The sequence below is a fragment of the Pseudopipra pipra genome, chromosome 3 (assembly GCF_036250125.1).
Source record: "Pseudopipra pipra isolate bDixPip1 chromosome 3, bDixPip1.hap1, whole genome shotgun sequence".
In the NCBI taxonomy this organism is placed as follows: Eukaryota; Metazoa; Chordata; class Aves; order Passeriformes; family Pipridae; genus Pseudopipra; species Pseudopipra pipra.
The window spans coordinates 41,633,306-41,648,259 of record NC_087551.1 but is presented as its reverse complement, the minus strand read 5'-3'; the positions used below and the strand labels follow the sequence as shown (position 1 = coordinate 41,648,259).

At 39.0% G+C, this 14,954-nt stretch overlaps 1 protein-coding gene across 2 annotated transcripts in view; it reads left to right on the top strand.

Moving 5' to 3' along the window:
* The window catches only part of DISC1 (DISC1 scaffold protein), a 191,330-nt gene that overhangs the window by 67,770 nt on the left and 108,606 nt on the right, over positions 1 to 14,954 (top strand). For both annotated transcript variants that reach the window (XM_064648830.1, XM_064648831.1), the window contains exon 7: positions 9,886 to 9,940. In XM_064648830.1, coding sequence (XP_064504900.1) covers positions 9,886 to 9,940 — 55 coding nt within the window. The remainder of the gene's footprint in view (positions 1 to 9,885; positions 9,941 to 14,954) is intronic.

The following is a 14,954-nucleotide window of genomic DNA, read 5'->3' as shown; positions in this document are numbered from 1 at the left end:
TTTTCTTCTTTTTCACCTTCTTAAAAAATACCTCTTTCTGTCACACCTACACCATGCTATCTGTCCACATGGTATTCCTCTAAAATATCAAAAGTCCAGGGAAAGGATAATATTAAAAAGGAATGCAAGTGAGTAAAATAGATAAATGAGAGATGAGAGCTTTCCCTTCTTTATTTCCTTTTTATAGATATGCATGATGAAATGACTGTCTTGAGTTGTTAGATATGCAGCCAAGACAGGTAACTTGTGTAGTGTCCACCACAGTTAGAGCTTCATCATCATGTCGTAAGCGTGAAGAAGAGAGAGCGCTCAGTCACCTCACTAGTTCAGTTATTTTAGCTTTGCAAGTCTGCAGGAATTGAAAAACTGTTTGCATCAGATGAAGTGCTGTACATCACCAGAACTGCTGTGCAGACCTGCCCTCCCTGTTGTTCACTTCTATGCCAGTTGTAATCTCTGTGCATGGAAACCTTCTGGCAGCTTCAGTTGCCCCCTAAGGTCTGTTGGGTTGACTTAATTTCCATTGGTGATAGATCATGTTCTCTGATGTGAGGAGAATGCACAGGTCATTTTGAGAATTTGCCTTACTGCCTTACTTAGGGCCCTTTCATGCTGCTCAGATTTTATTTTTTAAGAGCTTAACACAGAATTTTAACACTGTTCTCTGTGATAGGAAACCTGTCTGACTATGCTACATGAGGTGAGCCAAAATATGATTACAGGATTCTTAAAATACAGCTGGTACCACTGCTGCTATTATAGCTAGATATAATGAAGATGGTATAAAGCCCTATTTTCTTTTTAATTGTAGTTATCTTGTTTAGTTGATCCATTTTATTTTGTGGGCTACGCCTTCACAAAACCTGCAGCAATGGGCTTGCAGCTGAGGAGCAGAACTAAGAGAGGATGTTCCCTGGCATCTGAGGAGGACTCTGCCTTCAGAGGGATTCTTCTCACAGCCAGCTTCCTCTACCCCAAGGGGCTTTTGAAGGGAAACTCCACATTTCTTATCAAATGTCATAACTCAAGCCTTGATAATAGGATTGTCTTATTTTCAGCTAGTCCCACAGCTGGGTTTGTGTTTCGATGAGATCATCATCTCAGCTTTCTCAAAGAAGTTGGCTATAGTCTTTTGTGAGAGGCTAAGACAAGTCATAGGTGAAGGAAGAGATCTGCCTCATCTTTTGTTATCTGACTGATTAGGAGGCTCAACTTTCTTTTTGTAGATAGATAGGTGTTTTCCTCTCCATTTTATCTTCTACCTAGGGTTAATTTCATTCCTTTCTTCTCTGCCTAGGGCTGAAGGGTAGACTCCATGGGGAAGTAGTTTTATTTCTTTTTTTCCTCACTCTTAGCAACAACTCTAGGAGTAACAGTGTACTGAAAGCTTGGCATGCCATACAATGCCTGTGCTGCAGCACGTGAAGTGAATTTTCTTCCTGTGAAGGTGCAAACGTGACTTTGAAGTTCATAGTGATTCTGATCCCACTGGGTCTGGTGGGGACCCCTGTTGGAGAGAGGAAAAAGGGCTTCTGCAATATCTTCTCCCACACTGTAGGCACTGGCCTTCCTTGGGAAGAACAAGAGGGGTTAAAAACACAGCAGGGAAAGGAGAAAGCAAGTCTTCCATCTTGGAGGACAGAACCACTGCTGGCAACCTGAATATTTTGGAGCAATTTTAGAGGCATTTTTTTTCGTCCTTCCGAACAGAAGGAAAAAGTCCCAGCAGAAAGATGAGTAACACTTGCTTGAGTACCCACGTGTGCAGTGTAATGAGGAATCTGTTTTTCCCTGCTGAGCATCTGGTTCCCCCTGCTTGCTTGAACAGCATCCAGTGGGATGTAGCAGCCTATAAAGCCCAGGCTACATCTGTGCTGATTCCTCTGGGTATGCACACAATGAGATTTATTTCTCTTTAGAGAAAAATGACCAGCTGCCCCAATCAATGTAGAATACTAAATTTGTTTGTATATAACGAAGAGAAATAGCTAGCAACAACATCTAGGGACAGACTCTTTCAGCCAGTGAAGTAAAATGGATGTTATTCTTAGGAGAATAATTGCAGCTGCTCTGGGCAAGCCCTAGTTTTTTTTGCACACCAGACAGATGTGGCAGAAGAATGGGCATCTATTAATACATCAGAAAATCTGGGAAAAGTATTAGGTAGGATATGTGAACTGCTCCTGCTGTTGAGCTGTTTGACTGTGCCTTTGTTTTCAGTCTGATGCTCCTGTTTTGGGTAGCAGCTGATGCAACAACTGCCTCAACTACCCTGCAACATCAGCTGGCACAAGAGTGGTGGGAAATGCGGCACTATGCGAAGGGTTGGTTCAAACAGACAGCCAGTTTTGTGCTCTGAATAGTGTGTTACAGGACCAGATTTCTCAATACATGGCAATGAAAACTGAGCTTGGAATCATTAAAGATGCCATCAGCATTCCCAGGTGGCTGTGAACTAATTGTTTCTGTTGGAGTGATGGGAAGCTGAACATGAGCCAGAGTGTGCCAAGGTGGCCAATGGCATCCTGGCCTGGATCAGGAACAGTGTGGCCAACAGGTCCAGGGAAGTGATTCTTTCCTTGTATTCAGCACTGGTGAGGCCACACCTGGAGTACTGTGTCCAGTTCTGGGCCCCTCAGTTCAGGAAGGATATTGAGGTCCTGGAGCAGGTCCAGAGAAGAGCAACAAGGCTGGTGAAGGGACAAGTTCTATGAGGAGAGGCTGAGGAAGCTGGGGCTGTTCAGCCTGGAGAAGAGGAGGCTCAGGGGAGACCTCATCACTCTCTACAACTCCCTGAAAGGAGGTTGTAGCCAGGTAGGGGTTGGTCTCTTTCCCAGGCAACTGTCAGCAAGACAAGAGGGCATGGTCTTAAGCTGTGCCAGGGGAGGTTTAGGTTGGATATTAGAAAGAATTTCTTTACAGAGAGAGTAATCAGACATTGGAATGGGCTGCCCAGGGAAGTGGTGGATTCTCTGTCCCTGGAGGTTTTTAAGGCAAGATTGGATGTGGCACTTAGTGCCATGGTCTAGCAACCACGGTGGTAGTGGATCAAGGATTGGACTTGATGATCTTGGAGGTCCCTTCCAACCCAGCTGATTCTATGATTCTATGATTTTATATTATAAAATGCAAAACTGAGGTGCTGCCTCATTGCTATTGCAGGCATTAAAAAAAACCCCTTAATGATAATTCTTATAAAAAATTGTGAAGTGTCATCTAATGTTCTGATTTTTCTGCAGGCCTCCTAATTGGGGCTAGTGGCTGGCAGCACTGCAGCAGACAAGAGCCATCTCAGTTTAGAGTTCTTACTGTATGCAAGAGCTGGGCAGGATGATGAGTTTTTATAGTCATGTAGGTATAACTCTTTAAGAGTCAGTGAAGACAAGTGCAGTCACCCAGCAACCCGTGAGTCAGTGAGAAATGTTGTTGGTGAGCTGAGGTCATACAGATGTTGGGAAAGTGTGCTTCTGGTTCTGCCTCTTGATAAATTCTGTGTGGGGACGCACATGTATTGAAGCAATGCTTAACATAAAGCAACAGTGAAGAAATATTGCTCTGCAAGTCATAGCTAGAAGAGCAGCAAATTGATGGAGCAAAATTTATCTCTCTGATGGTTCAGCACTTGGTGCATAATTCTGAGTTCTCATTCATATTCCCATTCATATGGAAACCCTTGGAGAACTCTGTAGATTGAAATGTGCAGAAGGCCCAATGCTTCTGCGCCTTAAAGTACATCTCTTGATATTTTTTGTCTCAGATTAGATTAATTTTTGAAGTTGGAAGCTTTCCAAGGTAAGACTCTGCATTTTACTTCTAATTCAGGTGACTAGTTCTGGCAACTGACAGAATTTTCATTTTCAGTATGAGTTAAACACAACTCTTCTCCTATTTAGTGTCAAAAGTCCATGCCTTAAGAATACTATTAGGTTTAGACAGAAAAATTGGATTTTTATCACATCAGTTCAGCAGATATTTTGTGTTTTTATAATTGTTTAACTAACTTTCTCATAATATAGAAGTTTTCTGTGGACTGCATTATCAAGGAAAAATCAGAGTTTGTTTAGAAAACCCTGAGCTATGTTTAAAGGATGATTTTGCTTCCCATTACAGAGATGTGGTGCTGTGAAAATCTCATTGTTTAAAGTCCCATGGATCATTGCACAGAGATGAAAAGGAACTTACGTGCTTGACTGAAAAATTGCTTTCCTGGTGTGGTAATACTCAGATATAGCCCAGACAGGCTTATGAACAGATCACATAGAATGAAAATCTTATCTAATGTCTTCCTTGATTAGATAGAATCAAACTTTGTGGTAAAGAATTTCAGAAAACAAAAAGTGCTGGTTTACCTTAGTGCATTTCATACTATCTAGCCCTGAATGTTCCTAACTGAGCAGAAGTTCAAGACCAGCAACAATGTGGTCTTGTCCTGGTAAAAAATCTGCGCATTATATCTGTAAGGAATGAATCTCTTGATTTTACTCAAGAAAACTTTGGGTACAAGCATATTTTCTTTTTTTCTTTTTTTTTTTTTCTTTAGTCCCAGTTGTACACGTCTAGCTTAAAGCTGTCTCTTGTTAAGTATAGTTTTATTCAAAAGCTTTGTTTTCTGGTTTGTCTTCAGAACTTTCTGAGATATTCCCACTGAGGGAACTGTAAAGATACAAGGAAGTTATTGATTGATTTGATTTTTATATTGTAGATTTTTTCCCTAAAGGCCCAGCAAAGTCCCTAGACTTAAGATTTTTGGTGGATTTTTGGCTTGACGTAGACTGTCACAGATGTTTACACCAAATGTTCCTGAAGTATCACGTCTGATTCCTTTTGCAAAGGACTGGACAAAAGCTTTTTTTGAAGGTCAGCTTTTGTTTGCTGTTAAAAGCAAGATTAGAAGTTTAGGGCTTGGTTTAGGTATTTTCATCATCTCAGACAGTACAGCTTCTTGTGACTTGAGAATTGGAGGAGGAATCATATTAGAAGACATAAGATTGTAAAAACCATGCTCTATGCAGGCTGTGATCACTAGAATGAGGTTATCCTTTGCAGGCAGTGTCCTTACTCCTGGCCAAATTCAAACTGTAAACTGTTTAAATCTGCTGATTTTTGTCTAGGAGGGAATACATATGAATTGAGGGTTCAGCCCATCATGCTTTCTCATATGCATACAATATGAATGTGGGCTTCTAGGATGTTGCTCTTGAATTAGAAATTAAAATTTGAGTAATTTTAAATTATTCTGATTTGTGCTTAGTTTTAAAGAAACTAAAGTGCTTTTTGCTTAAGCACTATATTCTTGTTTGGAGATAGGGAGTTATTTAATAAGATCTTTAGTAATTTTTTAGGTGACAGTAATGTAAAGGAGAATATTTACTGTTAAAGGACTCTTGTCTTTCATGATCTTTAGGCAGGGATCAGAGATGGCAGCTTAGTTTCTCTATGAAAAATAAGAATTTTCAGTACAGGATTTGTTTTACACTGGTACCATATATGTGGTATATTCTATTGTGCAGATATGGAAACTGCATTCTGACTACATTTTTTTTTTGTTACTCTGTATATGTTATTACTTATACAGGAACTACTTCTGTTTAAGCAGTGTGTATATTTGTATATCTTGAATGTGTAGAACAGCATGACTTGCCTTTTGCCCATTTGCATTCTTTTAATTTTTTCTTAGGAAGCGAAACATAAATACATAATAGCCTGGTATGCAAAGGAAAGTATGCTAGAAAAGTAGAAGGAAAGACATTCAGAAACATACTTTCCTTTAGTAGAAAGCCATTCTTCCCAGTATTGTGCTAGTCAGCCTTCCTCTGAACAAAGCCACTTCCATAGTATCTGTAATTCCTACCTGCAAATCATAACTTCTTGGAATATTCTTTAAAAGGCATTTTAAACATTATCTATTATATCATGACATTTAATGTCCTCTGCAGTCATGTGGGAAGCCTGTGATAGAGTGAGGAATGTGTGAACCAGACCACTTGTTTCCTAGTCTTCTTCCGTTGCATTGAATTGGCTTCCTTTATTTAGCTTACACACCATTCCCAATTACAAACATCATCATCTCAGCAGGTTCTGTGTTATTACAATTCAACATACTTGGTAGCTATTTTTTTTTTAAGGTCAGTAAAATGAGATAAATAAGGGGCAGTGGCTTGCCTGAAGTGTTTGGCTCTTAAAATTTTCCCCATTGTCTCTTGTTACATGCCAGATCAGCCTGAGCTCCTGAACATGCAGCATTCCCACATCCTCCTGCAACTCTCCAGCTGAAGTCCATGTTATGTCAAAGTATAACTTCCTTCATCATCCAGAAATTACATCATTCCTCAGCTCCTGCTTTCCTGTTTTGGTCTAGAATGTATACAGTGAGACCCTAGGATATAGCAAGTCTACATTCCTTTTCTTCTGTCCTCATTACAGATCCTAATGTGTGTAAGTCCACTGCAAGTCAATTAAATGAAAGGCCTATGTGGCATCTGCATGAATGAAAAAATTGCACATGATGTATGGATTGCTGTGGGTTCTGCAAGTGTTAAAAACTTTTATTTTCCTGCATATTTAGTCAGTTAAATTTGCATTAATTGAATTTCTGTCTTATTCTAGCCCTTCCATCAACTGGGTCAAGAACTTTGCTTTCTCTGTGATGGAGTTAGCTTATACTGAATTTGAGAAGTAAGTTCTAAATGGTCCTTATAATAGATTGCTAAGATTGTGAGGACAAGCTGTCAAATTCTTGATTAGCTGTTCTGTCAGAGAAGAATAGCAATGAGTCAAAACTATGGATGTCTTCCAAGGCAAGAATTTAGTGTTATTCCAAGGAGCTCTTTCTAAAGCCATTTACCCTTGTAGTAATACCTAAAGCAGCTTTTATGCAGACAGAATACCCCTCTTAAAATGAAATATGATGCTCCAGGGTGCTTGTAAAAGAAAATACTCTTTCTGGTTCAAGTCACATGTAACAGATCATGGCTGTTAAAGCTCTTTGTCGGTAGAATGAATCAGTATTGACTGCCTGGTTTCTCTTGCGGGTCATTAGCTTGTCAGTTAATTGGAAAGCTTGTGAGGGGCTTCTCTGTGGTGGTGTTTTGTGGTAGAAGAAAACAACCTGGGAATAAATGTAGTTAAAAGCTGTTTGTAGTTCATAACTATGGCTGGTTCTTACATGGTTTTGATTGCTGTGTGTGCATCGTATGTTGGGCTAATCTCTAAAAGGGATAAAGGATTTCTATGGTGTAGCTCTGAAGGCTAACAAGGGTTTGAAAAAGGATTCTACTGTGAAATTCATACCATAAATAATACAAATACACTTGTAAGAGTCTGTGTGAATGCTGCAACTGTAACAAAAGGATTCTTTAGATTCAAGTCTGTCGTTAATGCAGCTATCAGTAGTTTTGGTCATATTAATTACTTACTAGTGATACCCTTTATTGATATAGGTCAGTTTAATTTAAAAAATCCCTTAAAATTATAGCTCTGCAAAATTCTCTTAAAACTATAATTCTTCTGTCATTGAAGCAACAGCATTTGATTCTTTATTTACCTTTCTTTCAGTGAATTGATAGAGACTCAAAAAAGAAATCTGTGTATTAAAGAGGGTGTTGTTTCCCACTGAGCACCTGGTCCTGAAAGTCTGGGTGGGCTTGTGCATCCTTGTTAGCAATGCAGACTTAGTTTGTAATGCTGTTTTGGATGTATTGTTTTAAAGGAAGTTAAAAATTGATCTCTCTTCCCATTAGCTGTGTGAGTTCTGCAGAGCAGTGAAACGTTGTATGAACCCCGGGCGGGGAGGCTTTCTTTGAGGAAAGTAAACAGATAAGGGGGAAGAGCACATGGAAGGGATTTGTTAAATAGAGTTGCCATCTATATACTGTTGTTCTTCTGGCTATAACTGCACTTTACATTTTGTTATGGCTTGGGTCTTTAGAGTTGAATTTTATGAGGCATTTTCAGCACAATTGGGTCAGTCACCCATTATTCATTCAATTACACACTGCAGCCTTGCTGCTCCTCCTTGACATCTGTACACAAAGCTCAGCTTTTTTTTACATAACCTGACCAGCTCAGATGCCAATTGTGGGAGATGCTGAAAGTCACTGGGATCTCCAAAGCACAAGAAAAGAAGTGGCTAAATAGTTCATTCCCCCTGGCATGCCCAGAGGCAAGCAGGAAGCTGATAATGGCATCATTACACATGTAATACTTTCTGTTTTGCACATATATTGCTGTAGAAAAGGGAGAAATTTGAGACTGTTGTGTGGGAAATGTAATTAAACCACTTTTACGTAGCTAGCTAGTTTCATTTCTGTTTGTTGCCTTACACAGGCATTGACTTACACTGTCATGAGCTGTTTCTGAGGGGCTACCTCATCTGGAGCTGGAGGGACCCCTGCGTCCTGGGGTGGTAATGAGGTGACTGGCCTTGCTGGGCTGTCGATCGAAAAGGTGTGTGCTCCATGAAGCAGAATATTAGGGAAAGCAATGCAAACAGCTGTCTCATTAATGTGATTAAATTATATGCTGAAATCTGCCTCTGAGGCTGTTTCACTCCTGTGTGCAGCTGGGTAAGATGGTCCAGCCAGCCTTTCTGTAGATGATCAGCAATTGAGTGCAAGTCCAACTTCAGGTGCTTTGGGATTCAGACTCATATAAATGCTGACTCTTGAAATAGGGCTCAGTAAATGCTGTGCTTGGAAAATAAGAAGGAGCATGTTCTCAAAAGAAAAATAAAATGTATAGAGGAGGTAGGCAGCAGGAAATGCGTACATGTCAAAACAGGCACTCAGTCTTAATGTGCTTTCTAAATAACAGTGAGTTGTGTTTCTTCCACCTGTAAAAGGAATACAACACTGTCTTATCATGCAAGAGTATAGCTGAAATAAACCCAGTGATGTTTCTGAAATGTTTGGATGTTTCAGCATCGAGGACTAAAGAAAAGCTCAGAAATAAATTAATAGTTCTTATTTGGAAAGAATAGTAACAGTAGGTTGTGAAAGAAGTACAGTTTTTATAACACAGATAAAAGGAAAAATTGAAATGCTGCTGATGGGGAGTTCTGACTGTCATGTACACAGAATTGAGGTGTCTGACAGAAAAGAAAATAGTGTGTGATAAAGTGATTGAACACTGTATAAAAGTGTATGCCTCCTAAGTAGGAGGGAGGGAAGTATTAAGTTGCAAAAATAATCTCTATCCTAACTCCTGATGTTTGATTTGACTTGGATTTTTTGAACTTTATGTTAAAAATGCAAATCATTAATTTATTTGCAGGAACCAAAGGTACAGATTTACACTAGATTCGATAATATAAAAGTAGTGAACCTACTTGTTTATAAATGTGGAAGAGAACCTTGACTTTGTTCGTATAAGTGTGATACTTCAATTTCAGCCCACTGTTGAATCAATTTGGTAAATATTTGGTAGGTTTTAAGGATCTAAAGAAACTGAGTAATGGTATTTCACATACAGTTACCTTGAGAACAAGTGACTGTAGTTGAACTTCTCCTGGCAGAGTTGAAAACTGGAGAAACAGAGTTGAAAGCTGCAAACTGTTTTTGTTAGAAATGCCTTTGCATTAGGTGTTTGGATTACAGTCTAGCAAAGCACCTGTCCTGGGCACTGCCAGGGACTTCTAAGACATGATTACACAAATAATCTTAATTGTGTCTCAGACGGTAAGTAAAATCCATATACTCATAAATAACTGTAAAGGTCGTATCGGTTAGTCACTAGCAACACTGAAACTACATCTAGTTTTTTTCTTGCTATTGGCTCTGTTGTGTTAGTACAAGTCATCTTAAAGCCTTATTTCCCTATGGAAATGTGTCTTGTGTAGCAGCCTGTGTTGAGCAGAAGTCAACTTTATTTTATTTTAATCCCTTCTAGCCTTCAGGAAAAAGAACGATTGTTCAGCATGTCCATTAAAGAAACTACTGCCAAAGTAAGTACATGTTTTCAGTTCTTCAGAATATTTACAGAAGCAGATCATAGTAAATTGTCCATGTTTTAGAAAGTTTATTTTGCAGTGTTCCTTCTAAAAAGACTTTGTACATAAGTAGTTTCAAACATACACTGAAAAGTCCTCCTCAACTTTATATTTGAGCAGGCCACTGAGATTATAATACTTAAGGAAGCGTCTATTAGGGAGGGTTCGAGACATACTGAAAATCGAAACCATGACACTGTTAAAAGCTTAACAAAAACCAAAATTTATTACCAAGAGGTGGCCAACAAAATGAACAAACCCAAAAGGGAGGAAGGAGGAGAGAAATAAGCCCTCAGCACGACCTCCCCAGTTACCCAGCTGTTGCCCATAAAGTTATCTTACCGACCTAGCATGCCTGTAATTACCCATAGCAGAAGCGGCATCCTTGGAGAGTCAGTAAGTTCACAAACTGGCAGGCGTCCCCGCCAAAAGGCAACGTTGTCCTTGGTGTGAAGTTAGCTGCCTTCCAAGAAAGCACTATCTACTTTTATACCATTAACTGAGTGACCACAACCTCCCAGGTGTGGCCAGCACCGCCCAGCCAGAGGCCCTCAGTCCCACCTCCCGGTTATGTAAGTGTATCTCTTCTGCACATGCGTGAGAAATTTGGAAATCCCCTAAGGCATGTGCAGTATGCTTTGGGGGTCTTTCTTAATTGAGTCTGGGGCGCTACTTCATCCTCCTCCTCAAATTCTCCTTCAAGCGACCTCAGAGGACAATTAGCCAGTCACAGAACACCAATTAAAACAGTTTATACAGGAGTTCTCCCTCCGAGGACGAATTCACTGTTCTATCAGTGAACTTGGCAGGGAGAATATAAACTACTGCAGGCGGCTGGGGCCAAACACAGACCAAAAGTATCAGCATAAATTCACCCTGGTACAGAAGCGGATGGAGTAATTTCTTCTTTCTCAGCTTTTTTGCTAGTGATCAGTCCTCTTGCTCAGGCCTCTGTTCAGGAACAGACTCCTCAGCTTCATGAAATAAAAGTGAGCTCTGGTCATAGCTGAATGTTTTCACTCTTAATAAAGAGCCTCTTTCTTTCCTACCTAACTGGCTTTGTTGGTGTGAAGGGAAAAGCATAAACTAAGTACCTCATTTCCCTGCCCTTTCACTAATAATCTAGCTAGCAATCTCATTCTCACACTCCTTTAAAAATACAAAGAAAAGTGATATGGCATATTTAATATAACTTTTGTTTCTAACTGGAAATGTTACTACTCTTCCTTTAACTTTCTTATTTCTCTTGGCCTCCTTTCAAGAAGGAGAATACTAAAGTTTTCTTTTTCTTTTGGAGTAGCTCAGTGAACCGCACAGCATCTTTGCTCCATGAACGTTCTAGGAAAAAAAAGATCCACTTACTCTAGCTAATTCATCTAAGTAAGTTCATCTATATGAAACAGGGAGTGGAAAATATTTCTGGGTTTTGATCAATAATCAATTTATGGTCTGAAATAAACTTATTTTTCATGTTCTTTCTCTAGTAGCACTCGCCTAAATCAGTAAAAGTTTTATCTTTTATAATCTGTTCTTCCTAATCATCTTGACCAATGCTTTTAGTATGCACTGTTAAAAAGATCGTCCTTCCTTCTCTTCTGCTTTGTTTTAAGCTTATTTTCTCTATTCCTTGCTTATGCCCACATACTGGGAAAATTAGTATAAGACTGTTATAATATGATGCTTCCTCCTGTATTTTTTAAATGACTATGAATAAAGTATCAAGGAAATTATTGTAACTGACATACAGGTCATCTACTAAAATGAACAAGTCATTCGGTACCTTAAAGCTATTTGCAAACTAAAACAGAAGTTAGAGAATTTGCCTTCTCCCCAGAAAATGTGCCTCTTGAGGTTTTATTTTACAACTGTAGTGTCTGGATACTTTTTCAATAAGAGCTGAAACACTGGGTAACGATAGAGAAGTCTGCAAGGTAGAATTTCACAGCTTGATTATTTCTTTAAATTTTCAATAGATAAAATATTACTTCAATTTCATTCTATTTCTGTGTGATGGGTTTTATTTATTAGAGAAGATAAATATGAAGCATGTAATAAGACTCCTCCAAATAATTTACTATGTAGTTTATTCAGATCGTCTCATCCTTTTATTTTTGTCTCAAAATAAATAGGGCTGGTCTTTTAAACCTTCTTATTGTATGGAGAAAGCACTCATTTGTCAAAAGTCCTTTCTTTCCCTCTGCGCCACTGGCATTCTATGGCCTTTTCTGCCTCATCTCTGTTGTTTTCAGCCTTGGCTGCAAAAGCTAAGTTTTGCCTGCTAATGAAGGGAACAGTGTCTCTTATTCACCACCTTCCTTCAGAAATTGTTATCTGCTTTCACTAATGGCAAGATTATGCTGTGTGGGAAGCCAAGTGGACTGTTCCTTCCTTCAGGCAGTGTTCAGAGAATTTCTTTATCTTTTCCAAGGTGCTGTTGTAAAGAAATGTGAAGGTTACTCAAAATTCTTTTTTCTTGAGATGATTGGAGGAAGAGTAAATTCCAGTGCTTTAGTTGCTGTCCTTGTCCTTGTTTTTGCTGCTCTAGATTAACATCATATGCTGGAAAGATGGAAGAGGATGACAGTGGGCAAATTTGCTTTTGATATTTTGCTGCTTTTCATCTTGATTCCACACATCTTTGCTAACCAGCTTCCTACTGGTTTCAGATAGACTGCTTGTTTGAGAAGGATTTGTGTCTGAACAGAGATTTGTAAGGTATATTCCCAAACAAGAACCTTTTTTTTTTAAAGTCTGCTTTAAAAAACCCTCACAAACCATTGAAGAGAATTTTAAAATAGATACAGTAATACTTGGCTGTAAAAAAACTTCCCTGAAACTGAAAGGGAGTTTTTTCAGACTTCAAGCTTGTTGGTCTGTGGGACACAGCAGAGCTGAGCACTGAGAACAGGGAAAGGTCATCACTGGGGCCCCAGGCACCTGCAGTCAGACTGGGTAGAGGAGGATGGCGTGTTCGCTGGGAACAAAGAACACTGGCACTGTGAATGTTCACCATCTTTGTTAGTGAAGAAATAACCTTTCCTTAGTGGCCAAATAAGCTCCTGTAATGAATAATAGTATCTGTTATTAAGATAAAACAATTAGAAAAAATGAGAAGAACTGGAGCTTGTAGAGTAGACCTGATGCAACGTGGAAGTAGGGCTATTAGTTTAGGGGATATTACTTTGCCTTTCCCAGTTGCTCATTTAGTTTTGTTGAACTATGCCATATGATAGGCCTGAAGATTAATGTTGTTCATTTATCTGCAGAATACATGTGACATAGCTACAAGCAGAGGCTCGGCAATGTTCTTAGCTCATGTTCCAGAAGAATCATCTCTGAGTTGGAGGAACTGCCTTTCAGCCTCTGGTCCCTGCATTTGGTCCATTAATAAAGAGCACCAGCAAGCTTTGTTCTGACAGTAGTGCTTACAAACTGGACAGTGTTCACTAGAAACTGGTTAAACCTCCCAGCTTATTTTGCATAATTGCCAAACAGCTGTCTAGTCATAATGACTTTAAGTTACTACCAGCATGGGATATATTCGTGCAGTTTTCCTGGAGCTGAAAGATTCCCCATCTAATTGCAATTCACTGAGCCATTCAGTGCCCCTAAAGAGAGAGCGCTTCTTAGAAAGAAGTCATTGAAAACTTTCAGATTTATTTTGGAGGTGGGAGACAGAAATGGCCTTCAGGTTCTTTTGGGCACATTTATTCACCTCTGACAGGTTTGGGGATTTAAAAATACTTTAGCTGAATTAGTTGGTGAGTCACTTAGAAGGGGGTACTGAAACAAAGTGAGATATGTGGGAATTGAAAAATTGTAATAGGTGCAGAAGTGATGAGATACGTGTTTTTAAATTAATAGGATGACTCTGAAGTCTTTAGATAGTAGCAGTTACTGCTTGGAGGATAGTTCTATTGACTCAAGAAAAAGTATGACCCATTTATGATTAAGAGGTAATCTCAGCTAAACTAAGAGGGTATTATTAATTTAAAAGGATTTACAGTTAGTGTCAGATCTGAATTACTATATTTTAATTGTGCAGATAATCCATTAGAACTATAATGCTTTTGCTCTTAAAAAGTGAGGTAAGAGATGTGCTTCTGTTAATAAGCATGGCATTTGTTTTTGAGGAGGAAAAAAAAGTGAAGGAAGGCAGGGAAACTTCTCTCTGGAGATTTCGTTTCACATCACATCTTTTCAGAACTGGCCTCTGCCTATCTTGACTATTGCTTTACCCTTGGTTCCAATGTTTTCTTAAGTGTCAGCTACAATTTTGAGCAAGGATTTGACATCTGCCTTCAGAATAACGGTTTTGCCTTAGTTCAATGAAAGATTTTTTCTTTTTTGTTTATTTTGCTTTCCTTCCCAAATAATGCAATGTGGAGTAAACCCCAACGGTTTTGAATATGTGAGAGTTGTATGAACTGTGTATGTTGCACCTCAGTCCTTCTGAGGTGGCAATGTACACTGAAACATAAAGTACAGAAACGGCTGAACTTCTTTGATGTATTTTTTTCTCTCCTATCTCTCTCCATGTTTTTAATACCAGTTCTGATTGATCGCTGAGGGGCCTTCAGTTAAAAAGATGAAAAAAAACAAAAGAGAGGGCAAGTCAGAAACCTGAATCCCAGTCATCTGTGTCTCATGATTGTGAAACAAAGTACAGTATCAAGCTGGTATAGCCTTATTTATTGCAGAAATAAGGCTGCTTTGCCTTTTTTTCCAGTTAAGATGTGGAGCAGGGTATATTTTGTGTAAAAATTGCTGTATGTTGTGTTATGGCACTTTAGTCTCTAAATGTTGGTTTATTTATGCTCCACTCCAAGCATCACTGTTAATACTAAAATTGTACAGAATTTGTAAAATGGCCTTTCTTCTGTGTGCAGCCCTCAGCACCTAGTAGTGCAGTGCGTCCTCTCTCAAACAGGAGCTAATTCTAATACCTTTCCCTATTTTTATAATAGAA